The sequence below is a fragment of the Leptonychotes weddellii genome, chromosome 6 (genome assembly GCF_054177405.1).
Source record: "Leptonychotes weddellii isolate Sample4059 chromosome 6, ASM5417740v2, whole genome shotgun sequence".
Lineage (NCBI taxonomy): Eukaryota > Metazoa > Chordata > Mammalia > Carnivora > Phocidae > Leptonychotes > Leptonychotes weddellii.
In genome coordinates, this window is record NC_138374.1 from 132836498 (window position 1) to 132855069 (window position 18572).

Below are 18572 nucleotides of genomic sequence, written 5' to 3' on the forward strand. Positions count from 1 at the left end.
GTAAACAAAGCACTATGCCCAGCCTATGACTGACTGCTCACTCCCTGTCTTATGTGAGTATTTCTGTTAAGGATGATGCATGACATCAGACCTCAGATATTGTGGCCTGTGATGGGATTTTCTGAATTCGTGTATATTGTAAAATGGAGAGGTAAAACACACTTTTCCACTTCCATGCCATGACTATTTTCAAGCTACATATTCCTCATAAAGACAAAGTAGAGATCATCCAGTGCTAAAAATTGCCCTGATTTTCATATATATAAAGCTAAGTGGGGATTTTCAGCTATTCTTAAAAGCCATCCTTGGGGTGCCTGGATGGCTCAGTCGTTAAGCGGCTGCCTTTGGCTCAGGTCATGATCCCAGGGTCCTGGGATCGAGCCCTGCATCGGGCTCCCTGCTCGGTGGGGAGTCTGCTTCTCCCTCTCCCTCTGCCTGCCACTCCCCCTGCTTGTGCTCTCTCTCTGTCAAATAAATAAATAAAATTAAAAAAAAAAAAAGCCATCCTTAACTGTACTATTAGCTGGAGATAAAAACACTTCCAATCGGCCAACTCAGTACAGTCAGTCAAGGCTGTTTACTTTAAATCTAACTACATGGGGAAAATGTTGATAAAATTTTGATGATTTAAAATCTAATGATTTCTTCCAGAGTATGTGTACTTCATGTAATAATGTAGGTGAGACCCATATTATCCAATTATATCATAAAACACATACTCTAATCAATGGTTGTTTTACTCATTTTAGAAATAATATTTTATATCCCCTTTTTTAGAGAAAATAAAAGTATATGCTGGCTGTAGGATCAGTTTGTTCTCACAACATATGCTTTTTCATTGAATACAAAAGAAAAGTTAGAAGATGATGTCCAGGAAGAAATGAAGCTCTTTCTGATTTTTTTTTAACCTGATTCTCAATGACTTCCAAATCCATACACCAAAGTTCAATGAGTAGACATGCACTTACGGAAGGAATACCATGCTCTCTAGCACACTCCTCTCTTCACAGATAACCTACAATTTTATACATTATCATTCCAAACTGAAGAGGAAAAACATTTTTATAAATTACAATGAGATTAAATAATTATATCAATTTAATCTTGATTACTTTTGTAATTATAAGACCCATTCCATAATTTATGTTTTTAGTGATTTTTAAAATAGTCCTTAAAAAAGAATCCACAGCATTGTTAATTTGCATGGAAAATTCAAATGAAGACTGACTTTGCCAACTAGGTAACAGACATTTCAATAACCTGGAGAAGTTAAACCTGTGATTCCATGAGTTCATCAGTTGTTTTCATTCTCCTCTAAATGTCAATGAAAGCTTCTTAACGTAGCAAACTTCCTCTCGATGTTGAATATTTATTTTTTTGTATCATTTGAAAGCTCGATACTTCTTCCCGGAAAATATTCCTCCTGTTTCTCTATTCTGTGTCTTCCATTTCATACTGACGGTTGAGGTTAATATCGGGTCAGATCATGTTAGTCCTTCATTCAAAGTCTTCAAAGACCTTCCCCTCTCAGAGTAAAAGCCAGTGTCATTTCGAGTCCCACAAGGCTGACCCTACCTGATCTGCCCCTACACCCCCTCACCTCTGTGAGCAAATCCACCATATCCCCCTCTTTCTCACTCTGCCAGAGTCACACTAACCTCTCACACCTGCCAGGCAAACTCAGGGCCTCTGAACCTGCTGTTCCCAAGCCTGGAACTCTTTTCCTTACCTCCTTCATATTTCAACTCAAACGTAACCTCAGTATGGCCTTCCCAACCACTGCCACGCAACTGCAATTCTCCCCACCACAGCACTCCTTAAACCTCTTCTCCTTAGACCTTTTCCCCCACAGCACTTATCACTATATTCTTATGTCTGTTTTGATCACTGTTGTATCAGGGCCTAGAACATAAGAGATGCTCAATAAATACCAGTTGACTAAATAATTGCTGACACTAAATGAGGTAAATATTATTTCTACATTGGCAATAACTTTTCACTAAGATTAGAGTGAAATTTCTTTCATTTCTTTCTTTAGTTGCCAAGCATTTTCATAATACTGAACCAAAGGATAAAATAATAATCTACAACCAGAGGTGGTATCACCCACCAGAGGGCATTTGGCAGTGTTTAGAGATACTTTTGATTGCCGCAACTGAGAAGGGGAGTGGGTGGGAGGGCATCTATAGGGTAGAGGGCAGGGATGCTGCTAAATACCTAGAATGCACATGACCGCTCCCACAACAAAGAATTAGCTCAAATGTCAATAGTGTCAAGGTTGAGAAACTCTGAATAAAACAATATTCTGTTCCCAGAAAAATACTACAGATAAAAGAAAGATCTTCAAAAGAGCTTTCAAAAGATTTCTCTAATATTCTTTGCCAAAAAATTTAGAATCATAGTTTTAGCCTATACATTTTATAGATGAAAAACTAAGGATTATCATCACAAAGCCAGTCACGCTGAGACCAGAGCACAGATTTCAGGATTCTCAGTCAGTGCACTTTCCTTCTTTAAATTAGCACTGATGATTCCATTACAATGAGAACCTAACCTAAATGGTTTTCTAACTCTACTTAATTAGAACAAAAGTAGGCCATAATATTTCTGTAGCTGACATGACCTAAATTAGCATATGATACAGTTGGTGTCACTGTTCACAATGGCTCAAAAGTAGAGAACACTTTTTAAGAAAAAAATTCTAACCCACAAAAAAACCGCATGCATATTACAAAACCTTGGGAAAAAAGTGAAAAGTGCAAGAAAACAAAAACATCCATGATGCAAAATTCATCATTTCTAGCAATATTTTTGTGTATGTACATCGTTCTATAATACTAAAACATTTGCTCAGAATTTTAGTAACCTCTGAATAATTCTCAAACTATAGAAACATTCACTTACTTGTCCTCTGCCAGGATTTTCCTTTGGAACAAGGAGAGATACCACTGGTCCATATTTTTGACATTCCTCTTTTACATCCTCTACAACATCTGATTATGAAAACATAGAACAGTAACCACTTTGCTGTAATTATCAAGCATTCATTATTTAAAAATTTTAAAGCATCAAAGAATTCAGAAATCCATATCTAAGTAATGAGGTCATTTTCTACATCTTCTAAAACTAAGCTTAAGAATAATATAAATTCAATGCACTTCATAATTCTTTTTATATGCTAAATTTAACATTTTGAATAGTTAATATTAAAATGATTTAAAAAACAAAACAGGGGCGCCTGGGTGGCTCAGTCGTTAAGCATCTGCCTTCAGCTCAGGTCATGATCCCAGGGTCCTGGGATTGAGCATCAGGCTCCCCGCTCAGAAGGAAGCCTGCTTCTCCCTCTCACACTCCCCCTGCTTGTGTTCCCTCTCTCGTTGTCTCTTCCTCTCTGTCAAATAAATAAATAAAATTTAAAAATAAATAAATATATAAAAATAAAAAACAAGTCTTCTTCCCACTTTTCCAACTGCCTCTCTTCCTCTCCCTAAAGACAACAAACATTATCAGTTTCTTCTGCATCCTTCCATAAATATTATAAGCTTATAGAAGCAAACATGATCATATGTGTTTTCTAAAAAAATTCCAATCTCGCTTTTTCTTTATTAACACACTGCATCTTTAAGATTCTTTAATATTACTGTGTGAAATTTTCTCATTTGTTTTTATGGCTGTGTAGTTATTTCAGCTTATGAGTGATCAATAAATTCTCCACTGTGTCCCCTACTACTAAATAATTAAACTATTTCCAAATGTTTTGCCCTTATAAATAATACTGTAATAGATAAACCTGTATATATCTCATTTCACTTCTATATTTCCAAGTTGACTCTAGAAGTGGAACTGCGAGGACAAGATGAGTATGAATTTGTAATTTTGTTAGAATTACCAATCTGCCTTTCATAAAGTTTAGCAATTTAAACTCTCTCCAATGATGTGAAATGTATTTTGAAAATATTTTTCTACACTCTACCCATAAGAGGGTTATCGAATATTTTCACCGTCAATATGTTAGGTGACAAAGATCTCACTGTACAGTTTTAATGAGCATTTTGATAAATGAGAATGAAGTATATGAGACAGAGTTGCACATCCTCTTCTATAAACTGTCTATTGATATCTTTTACCTGCTATTTATCGGGTTGACATATAAGGGCTCTGTGTTTGTCTGTGTTAAGAGCTATGAAGTTAAATAATTTTTCCCTTTATTCTCTTGATTTGGAATCTTGATCTTAATCTTGATTTACAATCTATTTTGGTCTAAACTGGAAGGTTTGAATCCAACTTCCTGCCCAACCAGCACCAAGATTACAAGACAGCCATCCCAACATGTATAATTTCCAGCTAAGCAAGTTCACCTACCACTAGTAAGCATTATCTGATGACGATCTTGCTAATCAGAACAAAGGTATTGAATGCTACTATACTGTCTGTTGCACTTTAGTTTGTGTAAGAGTCTCTCTCTTTTTAAAGATGTATTTATTTATTTGAGAAAGAGGGAGAGAGTGCATGCGCAAGAGCCGGGGAGGGGGAAAGGGGGTACATGCTCCAGAGCCGGGGAGGGGAAGGAGAGAAGCAAACTCCCTGCTGAGCACGAGACATGGGGCTTGATCATGAGATCATGAAATCATGACCTGAGCCGAAAACAAGAATCGGAGGCTCAATCGACTGAACCACCCAGGAACCCCAGTTCATGTAAGATTTTTTTTTTAAGATTTTATTTATTTGAGGGGGAGAAGTGAGAGGGAGAAGGAGACTCCCCGCTGAGCAGACAGCCCAACACGGGGCTCAACCCCAAGATCATGACCTGAGCTGAAGGCAGACGCCTAACTGAATGAGCCACCCAGGCGCCCCTCATGTAAGATTCTTAAACACTAAGATTTAACAGCAACATTTAAACACTCAATGTATTTTATAAGGAGGAAAAAAAAAAAAGCGTTATACAAGATACAAAGAAAAGAGTAGGTACAGTATGCCCAAGCTTGAGTTTTATAGAGATAAAAATTATTAATAGAATTAGGTGATGAAGACAGTAGGTAGACTGACTTCAAGGACATAAGTAGTATCTTTAGAATCCCTGATACCACAATGACCTGATTAAAACAATGTTGAGGGCAAGACTATTCTTTCACATAAATAGGTACCCTGAAAAGTTGAGGTTGCAGATTCTTACAACTAGTACAGATTCAAAGAAATTATGTTTATTTCATTTGTCAGATAAAAAGATAAAGCTCAGGAATACAAAATAATTTACCCTTACAAGAGATAGTGGGGTCTTTATCTGTAATGGTTTAATTTTCCACAAAGAAAATGTTTAATACTAAGTAACTGATACTTTTAAATTTGGTTCTGTTTTAGTCCATTCACCACTCTGCTTTCAGATTGCTCTTACGAAAACCTCAGTCTGACTGTATCTCTCTCCTATTTTAACTTTTTAATGGTTCTTTATTGCATTCAACAAAGAACAAATATTTATTGGGTACTTATAAGCCAGGGACTTAGATTCTACCCCTGATATAAAGTTCTTTTGTGTAATACTGCAGTGTTATCATCTCTTGGATAAAATCCAAATTCTTTAACATAGCAAACAAGTCTGTTACATATCTGTATTCTTGGCTATTTACCTTCAACTGATTGCTGCCCAATAAATATCCTTAGAGCCACACTCAACAGTTCACTATTCTCAGAACATGCCACACTTTCTCTCATCTGTCTTTGTGACATTTCCTCACCAACCCCTCAACTTTTAGCCAAGCAACTCCACTTACTAACAGAGCTCAGATAGCACCTCCATAGAGACACCCTCATGGGTCACTCAGCATGAGTTAAGTCCCTTTCCTCTCTGCCTCTGTGTATTACCCTACTTTCAGATTTATCAAAACTTTAACCATTTGTTGCTATAACTGTCTCTCTTACACTAAAGACAAGGAAAAATCCTATAGTGGCAAGTACAGAGCCAGTCCTCAGTAAACAGATCTCGAAGGAATGAGTCGTTAAAAGCAAAACCAAGAGCTAAGACGGAGAAATGGAAGCACAGGGTAGGACTAGAAAGAACAGATGGGAGGAACATACTGGGAAAATTAATCTTTATTAATTCAGTAAAGGCTTATGAAATGTAAAGGAGTCCAAAAGGCCCAAGGAATCATCTTAGCCTACACAGGCTGCTATAACAAGATGCCACGGACTGGGTGGCTTCCACGATACACATTTATTTCTCCAGGCCTGAGGGCTGGAATTCCTACAGCAAGGTGTAAGCAGATTCAGGGTCTGGTGTAGCTGGCTGCCTTCCTGCCATATCCTCACATAGTGGAGAGAGCTCTCCTGTTTCTTCCCCTTTTTAAAAGGTCGTTAATTTGGGGGCACCTGGGTGGCTCAGTCAGTTAAGTGTCTGCCTTCGGCTCAGGTCATGATCCCAGGGTCCTGGGATGAGTCCCACATCAGGCCCCCTGCTCAGCAGGGAGTCTGCTTCTCCCTCTCCTGCTCCCCCACTGCTGTGCTTTCTCTCTCTGTCAAATAAATAAATAAAATCTTAAAAAAAAAAAAAAGAGGTCGTTAATTCGGACATGAGGGCCCCACCCTTAGGACATAACCTAATCCTATTAGATCTAAAAGGCTCCAACTCAAAATACTATCACATTGGGGACTGGGGCTTTGCCACATGAATTTGGGGGGGGGGGGGACATATTCAATCTATAGCAGAAATCAAAAAGTGAGGTATTTTAGAAATCATGTAGTTCAGTATCCTCAATTCAATACGTCTACTCTAGAGTTAGTTACAAAAGACATTAAAATACAATTTAGGAAGCAGTTACCTTCGTATTCCTCTTCGTTCTCGAGATAATCGTCATCCAGCACATTCAGTAGTCTTAGCACTGGAGTCGGAAGCATCACCAGATCTTCAATATGAGGGGCTGTTAAGGTTCATTGTAACATGGTTAAATGTAAACTCACCAAAATAAATGGATGAACACGAGGCAAAACTCTGATGTCTTATCTGATTGTCAAATGACCAAGAAAAAAATAAAGACGTATACAACTTACCGAAAGGAATGCTAAAGAACGGGCTGCACAATGCCATTTCAGCAGGAATTCTTCTGCTTGGATCATCATGAAGCATGCTAAAACACAAAAACACATCTTTATAATTATGGCCAATCTTTTGAAAATGAGGGGCACCTGGGTGGCTCAGTCGGTTAAGCGTCTGCCTTGGGCTCAAGCCTGGGATTGAGTCCCGCATCAGGCTCCCTGCTCAGCGTGGAGTCTGCTTCTCCCTCTCCCTCTGCCTGCCGCTCCCCTGCTTGTGCTCTCTCTCTCTCTCACAAAAATAAATAAAATCTTTTAAAAAATCTTTTGAAAATGAAACCATTAAATAAAATTAAAATGTCTAAATGTTCATTACAACATTAATTATATTAGCATGGCTTACTGAGCCATTCACCTACAAAAAATATAAAAGCTATTTCTTTTTTTCTTCTTAAGATTTTATTTATTTATCTGAGAGAGAGAGAGCACAAACAGGAGAGGGGCAGAGGGAGAGGGAGAAGCAGACTACCACTGAGCAGGAAACCCGACACAGGACTCAATCCCAGAATCCGGGATCATGATCTGAGCCAAAGGCAGACACCTAACCGACTGAGTCACCCAGGCGCCCCAAAGTTATTTCTGAGTAAATGGTTCGGTAACTCATGAAACAAACCTATGGCACAATATTATATTTTAATTTAAAATGATGTTTTTGATTAATAAATGCAACATGGGAAAGTGATCCATACTATGTAACATTAAGTGAAAAAAAAAAAGCTAGACGTAAATTTAGGGTAATCCAAATTAAAAAAAAATAAAAAGAAGATGACAGTGGTGACATGATTTTTGAATTCTATCAAATCCCGCTAATAAGAGCACAACTTGGTAACAAAATCAAAAACCCATGGGTGACATTTACAACAAAACTAAGTAACCCCAAAAAACGCTAAAATACAAGAGGCTAGGGACAAACCATCAATAGTAGTAAGCCTTGCACCAGATCAACATCTGTGTGGAAGGAAGCAGAGAAAAGCAACAGATAATCTGATGAAGCAAAGAAAATAACACAAAATATCCAATAGGTACTCACTGGAAAGCTCAGTAAGCCAAATGGAGAAAAGCAACTATAACTACAAGGGGTTATACATTCTAATTCCAAGTGAATGCAAGGAGTCCTCTGTAAAATCTGAAGGGGTTGGAATAATCTAGACATTATGACTTCTCAAAACTAACTAGCTGAAGCTCCCTCCCAGGGCAAAGTCCCTACAGAGAACAGAAATCTTGAAAATGGAATCCAAATTGAGTAGGAGAGGGTAAATAAAAATTGACACCGAGAGAGAGACACCAGGAAAAAAGGAGTGGAGGGGAAGAGCCAGGAGATTTCAGAATAAAAACATCCCCCCCTTTTTAACATTACACAAAAACAAGAGAAGGAGCCCTATACAATTAGAAAAGCTATCCCAACTACACCTTCTTCTGTAAGTTTAGGAAATGAATTTCATGTAAAAATGAACCACATAAAAAGCATTGCTAACAAAATTATTACACAAAAGACAAGAACGGCAAAACGATAGCCCCGAGGCAATGAATGCATGCCAGAAAGACATGATCAGAACACAGATTGACACTATAACCTACCGTTTCAAAATGAGCAAAAGACGTTTTTTAAAAAGATAAAAGATATGAAAGAGCAACATAAATTTAAATTAGAAAATCTCAATAATTAGGTAATAGAACTCAAGAAAGATTAGAAATAGAACAAAAAAAATCATTTCATAAAATAAAGCTAGAAGAACTATAAGGATGAACAAACACAAGAGACAGTATCTTAAAGATAAATAGAAGGCAAAAAAGAACATTTTTAAAAATCAAAAAGAAATAGGGACGCCTGGGTGGCTCAGTCAGTTAAGTGTCTGCCTTCAGCTGGTGTCCTGGGATCGAGTACTGCATTGGGCTCCTTGTTCAGCAGGGAGCCTATTTCTCCTGCCTGCCGCTCCCCCTGCTTGTGCTCGCTCTCTCTGACAAATACATAAAATCTTAAAAAAAAAATCAAAAAGAATACAAGAGAAAAAAAATTGAAGAGAAAGTAATAAAAATGAGTACTGTCAAAGAAAATCCAATGTGTAGAACAGGAGTACCTGAAGGAAAAAACCAAAGCAAGAGAATGAATACTAAAAACAGTAATTTAAGGGGCGCCTGGGTGGCTCAGTCATTAAGCGTCTGCCTTCGGCTCAGGTCATGATCCCAGGGTCCTGGGATCGAGCCCTGCATCGGGCTCCCTGCTCGGCAGGAAGCCTGCTTCCCCCTCTCCCACTCCCCCCCTGCTTGTGTTCCCTCTCTCACTGTGTCTCTATCAAAAAAATAAATAAAATCTTTAATAAAAAAAATAAAAACAGTACTTTAAGAACACCTTCCTAAAACAAACGAGCAAAAAGATCTGAAACTATCTATTTTCCTGAGAATATCTACCCAGAACAATCAAAATCAAGATATATTCTGGTAAAATCAATAAACTTCGAAAAAGATGAAATTGTCTGGCCATCTAGACAAAAAAGACCAAGTGATTTTTTAATATAAAGACAATTAGAAGTGTCTTTAGCCTTTTCAACAACACTACATGCCAGAATAAAATGGAGTAATATGTTTAAGACACTCAAGAAAAAAAAGTATGCCACTCATTTTCAAATCCAGATGAACAGACTCTCCAGTATAAGAAGCACAACTGACCACTGGCACACAAGAGCTCAGAGAACGTTAATCCTATGGCCTCTAGAGATCAAGCTTCAGAAACTAAAACGATGAGAGAGACAGCCCCACAAGGACCAGGGGTGAACAGTAACGTACAGTTACATGTAGAACTGAGAATAAATTCGAGTGTTAAAACAGAGTGTATGGCATGTAATGGTTATATAATCTGATGATGAAGATACAACTATTTTTCAAATGGAGGAAGAATGGGAAAAGCATACGCAAAAATAATCATTTTCAATAATCTTCCTACAGTATTATGATTCTGAGACTGTTTTAATGTAAGCTGGAATAAAGCAAATGAGTAATTATAAAATATTCTAATTCTAGCATTCCCCTTGTCCTTAAGAATCAGATTTCTTGACATAGAAGGAGAAAGAGATGTGAAACAGAAGTTAAATAAAACCTCTGTGGTCTTGAATGTGAATTGGAAATACCAGTATGAACTCCATCCACTTAAAATAAGGTCTAGAAACAATGACCGTCCTAGTAGCAAAGAGTATTCCTAAAACCCAGACTGTGTTTTTAAAATACTACTTCCTACTAAAAGAAATCAGGCTTCTCAGAGAAATGGCTACTTCCAGGTCTGGGGCAGGAAATGTGTAAGATGAATTGGGAACATCTTGTCACATCAGATACCAAAGAAGCTGTAAAAGATAATAAGGTCCACCAAAACCAACTTAAACGGCTCACATTCATCAAAGATGGGGCAATTTTAGCTTCAATTAGGATAAGAACTGCAATGAGTTTCAGTTACCAAATCAAAACACACTGAACTTTCAAAAGGAAATGGTCCCCTATGGAGGATGACAGGGAATCAACTCATTATGAAAACTAGGAAATAAAAAGAGAGAGAGAATCAAGCATTTACTTTATCTTTGGTTAACCAAATGAAGCAGAATGACAGAATGAGAACATCCCCGTTCTGCAGCCCCTAACAAAGTAATGGATCCAGGCACTGAATGTTAACAGTTTCTAACACATAAAATAGAGATGGTTACATTATGTGCCTCTTTATAAAAGAACACAATACCATCCACAGTCATGTCCCTCCTGCAAATTGCACCCCTCTAGATACAACTACCAATATACAGGAAAAACACAGAAATATGTATATCAGCAAAATTCAGATTGCAGACAGCTATATTGAGCCAACAACCCAGGTTGTCCAACAAAAAAACAAGGGAAAAGCGGGGTAAGAGATGGAAAAGGACCTTTCAGATTAAAAGAAACTTAAAAGGGGGGCGCCTGGGTGGCTCAGTCGGTTAAGTGGCTGCCTTCCGCTCAGGTCGTGATCCCAGCGTCCTGGGATCGAGCCCCACGTCAGGCTCCTTGCTCGGCGGAGAGCCTGATTCTCCCTCTCCCTATGCCTGTCTGCCGCTCCCCCTGCTTGAGCTCTCTCTCTCTGTCTCTCTGTCAAATAAATAAAATCTTCAAAAAATAAACAAATAAATAAAAGAAACTTAAAAGGGATTTTTGTTTAGAAGAGCAACACTAAACCATAGTGTTTAAGGATGCACGCTATAATGAAAACAAGGAAGTAATTACCATAAAAGTCAGGGTGGTGGCTACTTTTAGGGAGGAAGAAGGTCTGAAAATTAAGATGGGGACACAGAATTTCTGGGGTAGCTGGCAAAGTTTTATTTCTTGACCTGAATGGTAAATACAAGAATATTCTTAAGGATTCATGAACCTAACATTTGTTTTCAGTATCAGTGTTTTATTCTACAATAAAAAAAGGTTCAAATGATTTGCACGCACACACAGCAAAATACACAGAAAAATACTGAAAAGAAATACACCAAAGTGCTAACACTAGAGAGTAGGTTTATAATTTTTATTTTGCTGATCACAATTCTCTGTAGCTTCCAAATTTAGTGTTAGTTGCACAATCAAGAGGGAAAAGATCCCAAATAACAAAGTCAATACTAGCAACTCTTTCTGCCTATGGGTCCTGTCTCCATGCTTTAATAAAATCACCTTTTTGCACCAAAAAACAAAAACAGAAACAAAAACAAAACAAAGTCAATACTAGAACTTACATGATTTGACTTCCAAGTTAGAACCCATTACATAATTTCACAATGCCATCTTTTCCATGCAAAATGTCACTTGTAAATCTAATACGAATCAGATAGTAACAGCTATTGAAAACTAATTTGTAAAACACACAAACATACACAAATAAGTGGCAAGTAAAATTTTTAAGTTCTTATCTCAGTAAATTTGTGGACTGTAATGTCCATTTCCTGATTTTGATATTGTACTACAGTTATGTAATATGTTACCACTGGGGGAAACGGTGAAGGGTACACAGACCTCTCTGTAACATTTTTGCAACTTCCTGTGAATCTGTAATTATTTCAAAATAAAAAGCTCTAAAAAAAAAAAACCCCTCCAAAAAAACCTAGTTGGAAGGTTTATAGGGTCATTATTCCAAAGTAAGACAATATTCTGACTTGATCGAGAGATCACTCCTTTTGCAACATAATTATTATTTTATTCATTTCCGGCCCATAATGCTAGAAATGTGAAGAGCCAACTATTTGATAATACACATTATGTCTTACTTTAAAATATCTAATGTGTTTGGACCTACTCAGAAATCAGAAACATTGTATCTGTCCCCAGAGTTTCCAGCAGTTAATTATTTAAAGTATAATACATAGCTACCTTATTTTAAACTTTTTTTTGGTAGTCCAAAAGCAAACTCAGTCTTTAGTTAATAAAGATGCTCTTTAAAAACCTACTGTCAAAAAAACCCTAAAACAAACACAAAAACCTAATTTCCACCAAGTATATAGGGCTGCCAGAGCTACAAGAGGCCTATCAAAGATACAGCTGCCAGAAGGAGCCTCTAGGTGATCACCAGAAATAATACAAATCCATTCAGTAAAATCCAAACAAAAACACAACAAAAATAACCTTTATATAATAAATGTACACACAGGAACTTGAAAGTACACACGATGTACCTTTTGATAAGGTCTCTTAGGTGATAGGCTGGAATTGCGGCATTCACCACTGCTTTACTGGCAAATATGTGATCAATAATAGCAGAACTGTTTGCCTAAAAAAAGGGAGAAAAGTCTTCCTTTGGTTATTCAATTCATTCTGTATTTACTGAGTACTAGCCACACAGCACTGTACTGTTTGGTAGGTAAAATGCAAGAGAAAACACTCTTCTGAGAGCTTATCATCTTATTGGAGGAGATTATGTGCATAACTGTAAGCTTCGAGGAAGAACTTTTTTCTCTATTCTCAGCACCTAGCACAGTACCTGGCACTGTATATGAATATGTACTAGATAAATGAGTAAGAACAAATATCAAAGCAACCATATAAAAATGTAGTTTAATACAACAAATACAAAGCAACCATATAAAAATGTAGTTTAATACAAAGTGAGAAAATGAATGTGTGCAGGTAGAGTCTGGGGGTCTTGATGAGGAGTCTTTAACTGTTTTCAGATACAAGTAAACTATCAGAGAGAAAGTAATGCAGTATTTAAAAATTGCATCCATCACATTATTCATAATCTAAATCCTATGGAACGTAACTTTTCTGAGTACTATGCTTTCTCAGAATGTGGAAGCGTATACCCAAGTAAAAAGACCTGATACCATCCTTATCACTAAAATTTTCTGAATACTTACTATAGGCCACATGCTATGCTAAGAACTAGGTAGCATTTATTTTTTTAATCTCAATATTTCTGTGAGAAAAATGCTATTATCCTCATTTTACAGAAAGTAAACCATGGTTCAGTAACCCTAAATAACTTAGTTTAAGAGGTGAAGGCAAGATATGAACCCTAGTAGTTTGACCTCAGAGCCCAAACTCATACTCGCTTGGCAATTTTGTCTCCAAGAAGATTATTAAAATATAAAATACTGTTTTTATTTAGAGGGGTGAATACTGGGGATTTCATACACACCATACCTCCAAATTACATACAAAATGCCTGCATGGGACTTAGTTCTGGTCAGCTCAGGGCCAAGCAGATACAGTCCAAAGGTCTCAAAGACAGTCCAAACTAATGTAAGTAATTGATCTGTACTTGGATTAGTGCTGAAGAAAGAATACTTGGCCTCTTGTGTGAAAGTACCAGTGCAGAATAACGATACTAGTTTTACTTGCATGGTAGCATTTTTTGCCAAGCAAGCGTTAGGTACACCCACAAGACAATTAAAGCATTCCTTCCAGGAATACTTCCAGAAACAGATGACTAAGGGCTGACAAGAAAGAAAACTCTACATGGCACAATAGCCATACACAAACTATATATTACTAGATGCTCAAAAAATACTTGTTGCTTAATATCAAAACCAATAATGATTCCTAAACATCGTATTATTTATCAAACCTCTAGCCTAAAGGACACTGATACCATCAAAGCATTTGGGCCCCACAATACGTTTGAAAACATAATATAGTTAATTCCTAAGTTATGATCATACAAAAAGTTTGTTGTTATGTCAGAGATTTGGAATTTAGAACTCATGTTCCCACAGAAACAATGTTATAAGCAGTACTCACTTTACCAGAATACCGGAATATAAATTAATATAAAGCACTGTGGAACTTGGCTAGAATGCTAAACTCTGAATAGGAAGAACAGAATATGGAGCCCAGGTCTGGAACATCCGGTGGTAAGATCTGGAGCAAGTGCCTTACGTATCTGTGCCTCCAGTTTTTCATTTGTAGAAGAATAACCAATACACTCTCTAATGATCCTCACAGAATTGTTAGGAAATTCAATGAGATTGTGCATTAAAATACTTTATAAAGTATTAACTGTAAAGCTTTATGTAAAGATTATTGTAATATTGTAGGATGTAGCATAACTAAATCACTTCTGCTTTTTTGGAAACATGCATTTATTCATTTTATCGAGCACTTATTACACACCAGGCCCCAGGCTAAGATCAGTAAGTACGCAATACTCACTAGCACATCTGTAGCTATGAAAATAAACAATAGCACTTAAGGTACCAAAAATGCAGGAAGAGGAGTATGTCAGAGACGAAGTAAACAGCGGCCCCAATGAGAATCATTATAAACTGAGTACTCTTAAATCAGAATTAAGGACTCCAAAGGAAAGCACTGGTACAGTTTACCTTCCATTCCTGAGATCTGACTGTATGTTTCAGTTTCATTCCTGAGAACATTTCCAGTAAAATGATTCCTAGGCTCCAAAGATCAACAGCTGAGGTACATTCTGTATCACTCTGCAGGCCAGCCTGGGCCAAGCAATTTTGCAGTTCTGCTTCTGGAGCCCGATACCCGTCTGTCTGAATATACTTCACATCCTAAAGAAGATGAGTAAATATTACAACCAATAAGAAACTGTTCACTTTCCTTCCATCGCCACAGTGTATTTACTTCTCTTAAAGTATAATAAACCACTGCCAAACTGAATGCCAAAAAATTTTTAGTCCTTGGCTACCCTAATTATTTGGTTCATTAACTGTGCACTTCTCACAGGCAACACAGGAGCAATCTTCTTTAGTCTCTTGTCTGTTAGGCACTGTTGATAAATAAGGACACTCTGCAAAGAGGTGACAAACCACGGAGAATGAGGGTTTGCCAGAACTGTTACGTGCGTTCTGCCACAAGATAGAGCGCCAGCACTGAAGGCAGCAGTAACAGTAATTACCTGTTAATTACCCTACCTAACCCAAACATCCATCCTTTTTTTACATGGTGGCAATGAAATTCTTTTTATTTGCTTCATCCCCAAGCATTTCAGTATTTTAGATAGAAATATCTCTAAGTGTCGACCAAAGCCACCCTGTTAGTAAACTATTTCTTACCTGATTACCTTCTTTGAAGCTAAGTCCAAAGTCAATGAGTTTAAAACATTCATTCTCTGCACTCCACAATATGTTACGTGGTTTGAGGTCTGCATGGACATAACCCTCATGGTGAAGAAAAGCAAGGGCCTCCAGAACATCCCTGGCACAATGCTGTATCATCCACATGGAACAACCCTGATGACTGGAATATAAAAGCAATTCCGAAACACTGACATCCAGGAGTTCAAGCAACAGACAGCGTGATGGCACATTTGGAGAGAAGTGGATTGTAAAGACTCCATACAAAGTCACTAGAAAAAGAAATAAGTTATAATGCTTTAAAAATCAGACTCAGAATAAGTTACAACTAACACAGATAACTGCAGTGCAAATCTGGGATACTCTAGACAAGGATAACTCAGATGAGCATCACGCTTCCACTGTAATTTATTTCTCCCAAAAGTAAGATTTTTTGGCAACTGGGTTATTTTAATGAAACAAGATGAGAAAACCTTCCACAGCTCATTACTAGTCAAAGATATTAAATACGGCACAATAATCAAATTGTATTTCGCTAAGCATTCAGCAGTAGGGTACCAAGCAAAAATGATTAAAAAAAAAAAATCCAGGGCGCCTGGGTGGCTCAGTTGGTTAAGCGACTGCCTTCGGCTCAGGTCATGATCCTGGAGTCCCGGGATCGAGTCCCGCATCGGGCTTCCTGCTCGGCGGGGAGTCTGCTTCTCCCTCTGACCCTCCCCTCTCTCATGTGCTCTCTCTCATTCTCTCTCTCTCAAATAAATAAATAAAATCTTTAAAAAAAAAAAAATCCAAACATTATGGACTCTTAAGATGAATGTCACAACCTGCAAAAACAAAATTGGTTGGAAACTGGTTCTTGAGCCAAAATAGCATTCTGTAATCTAATATTAAAAGGAGGGGGAAATAAATATTACAAGATTAAGTCTTTCAAGATGACAATTTAACCTAATCTTGCAGCGATTCAACAAGTCCTCAAGCTTGCAAAAACTGCAAAAAAATTTTCACTCTTAAATACCAGGGTGTTATATATATCCTTTAGCAAGCGTTAAAAAAAAAAAAAAATTAAGAAAGAAAAGGAAACACTAGTGGTTAAGAGATTCTTCTCCAAAGTGGTAATATTAAAAAAGCAACTCTTCAAATTACACATAGATTACGCTTGCCAGGAAGTAAGACATTTCTTTATTAGCCAAAGCTATTACTAACTATAAACTCAGCGTAATGACAATGAAGACTTTTCACAGATCGATCATCAGTAACCATCATATATCTTGTATTTTGAATACCTAAATCATGTAACATAGTCTTACCAGGGTAAAAGTATAAAGTGTTCCTAATTTTCACATTTCCAGAGGACTCCCATGTGAATACTGGGTCATTTCTCCCAAATCCACACTAATTATGTATCAGATAACATCTGTACGAGTTATTAGCATTATCACACGCCCTAGAAGGATTTCTCGTTTTTCACTGATATGCAAAGATTCAAAATTTCCACACAAGAAAGGACAAATCTAGCAAAGACAGGTCTTCTTTCACTAGAAAAGATAACTCTATGCTAATAGGTGCGGCATTCTCCGATGCAAAACAGAACTTAACTGAGCATCTATTACTGACACGGGGCAAAGCAGACCACCAACTCCACCCTACTGCAGAGTGAAGGGGGATGGGAAAGGGGCCTGGATCGGGTGACGACGAGGGCCAGACCCACGTCTCCCGCCTTAAGGGCAGGCGACGGAACGCCTGGCTGAGAGGGGGTGTACGGCTGGGCCGGGACCCGGGCAAGAAGGAAAGGGAGGCAGCGGCAATTACCGATGTTCCTGTGACCCTGCAACTGCTCCAGCGCCGCCCTCTCTTTGCGGAAACCGTACTCGGCGGCCGAGGCCGCGGCGCCCGTGGTTCCCGGCGGTAAGAACTGCTTGAGGGCGCCGGGGGGCGAACCGGGGGTGCCGCAGCAGCGCACCCGGTACACCGAGGCCGAGGAGCCGCTCCCCAGGCGGCTCTGTACCTGCCACAGCCGCCCAAAGGCTTCCAGAAACCGCGGCGGCTCCGCGCCCCACGCGCAGCCGGATCCCGCCATCGGTGTGGACGGAGGGCACTGGCACGGCAGCTGAGGCGACGCCCGGGGCAGGCCGGCAGGGCCCGCGGTCACATCCCCGCCTGCCGGACCAGCGGCTCCGCAGGGAGGGGCCTGCAGCCGCCTCTCCGACTGCCGGGACTTCAGGCCGCCATGACACCGGAAACCGAGTGCACCCAGGTCCAGAAGCCGGAAGTGGAGGAAGAGCCAATCCTGCAGGCCCGAGGAGGCGGGCCCAGAAGGGGCGGGTCTAGAGCTGACCAGGGGAATTGGGTTTTGGAGAAAAGCCCGGAGCTGAGTTGTTAAACTCCGGTGAGTGCTTCCTGCTTAAGGCCAATGCTGAGTGCTTTCTCACACGTTACCAGGGGATAAGACTGGTCCTTTTTCTTGTTGAGGCCTGTCCCTCACCACTGGGAACCCAGGAGAATGAAGGGCAGCCTACATTTCTCCTAGACGGTATCCCAAGGGAAATAGCCCAGTTACTGCAGGAGCGGGTTCGCCACCACCGCACCCCCTCACCCGCGGTCGCTAGCAGCCATAACTCTGGAAGCCCAGCCTCTGTGCTCCTTAGTGCACTTCTCCTTACCAAAATGCATGCGCCCCGGGCGAACGTGGACCTTTTACAAATTTGTATGTTTCGTGTATTCATTCAATTCTTTTGCTCATTTAAAAACGTTTACTGGGTAGCAGATGTAGCAAACAAGACTCCCGATCCACAAACAAGGGTGTGCAATAAATGTAGCCTTCCTTATTTTTCTGTAATTGAACTTTACCTACTTCAAGCTCCATTAAGATAGGGTGGCAGAAATTTAGTCTCAATTTGCCCCCATCCGCTTTTCCTCAGGTTTTGTCTAACTTCCCAGGCAGGTGGGGTAACTTAACGTGGTGCA

At 38.9% G+C, this 18572-nt stretch overlaps 1 protein-coding gene across 1 annotated transcript in view; it reads right to left on the reverse strand.

Annotated features, from left to right (window-relative positions):
• Window positions 1-17828, reverse strand: part of UHMK1 (U2AF homology motif kinase 1) — a 25541-nt gene extending 7713 nt beyond the window's left edge. The window contains exons 1-7 of the mRNA XM_081825241.1: window positions 17418-17828; window positions 15588-15880; window positions 14892-15083; window positions 12747-12841; window positions 7042-7118; window positions 6813-6911; window positions 2905-2993 (exon numbers count right to left, since the gene is read on the reverse strand). Of these exons, the coding sequence (XP_081681367.1) occupies window positions 2905-2993; window positions 6813-6911; window positions 7042-7118; window positions 12747-12841; window positions 14892-15083; window positions 15588-15880; window positions 17418-17685 (1113 nt within the window). The 5' untranslated portion in view covers window positions 17686-17828. The remainder of the gene's footprint in view (window positions 1-2904; window positions 2994-6812; window positions 6912-7041; window positions 7119-12746; window positions 12842-14891; window positions 15084-15587; window positions 15881-17417) is intronic.
• Between the last annotated feature and the right edge of the window lie 744 nt (window positions 17829-18572).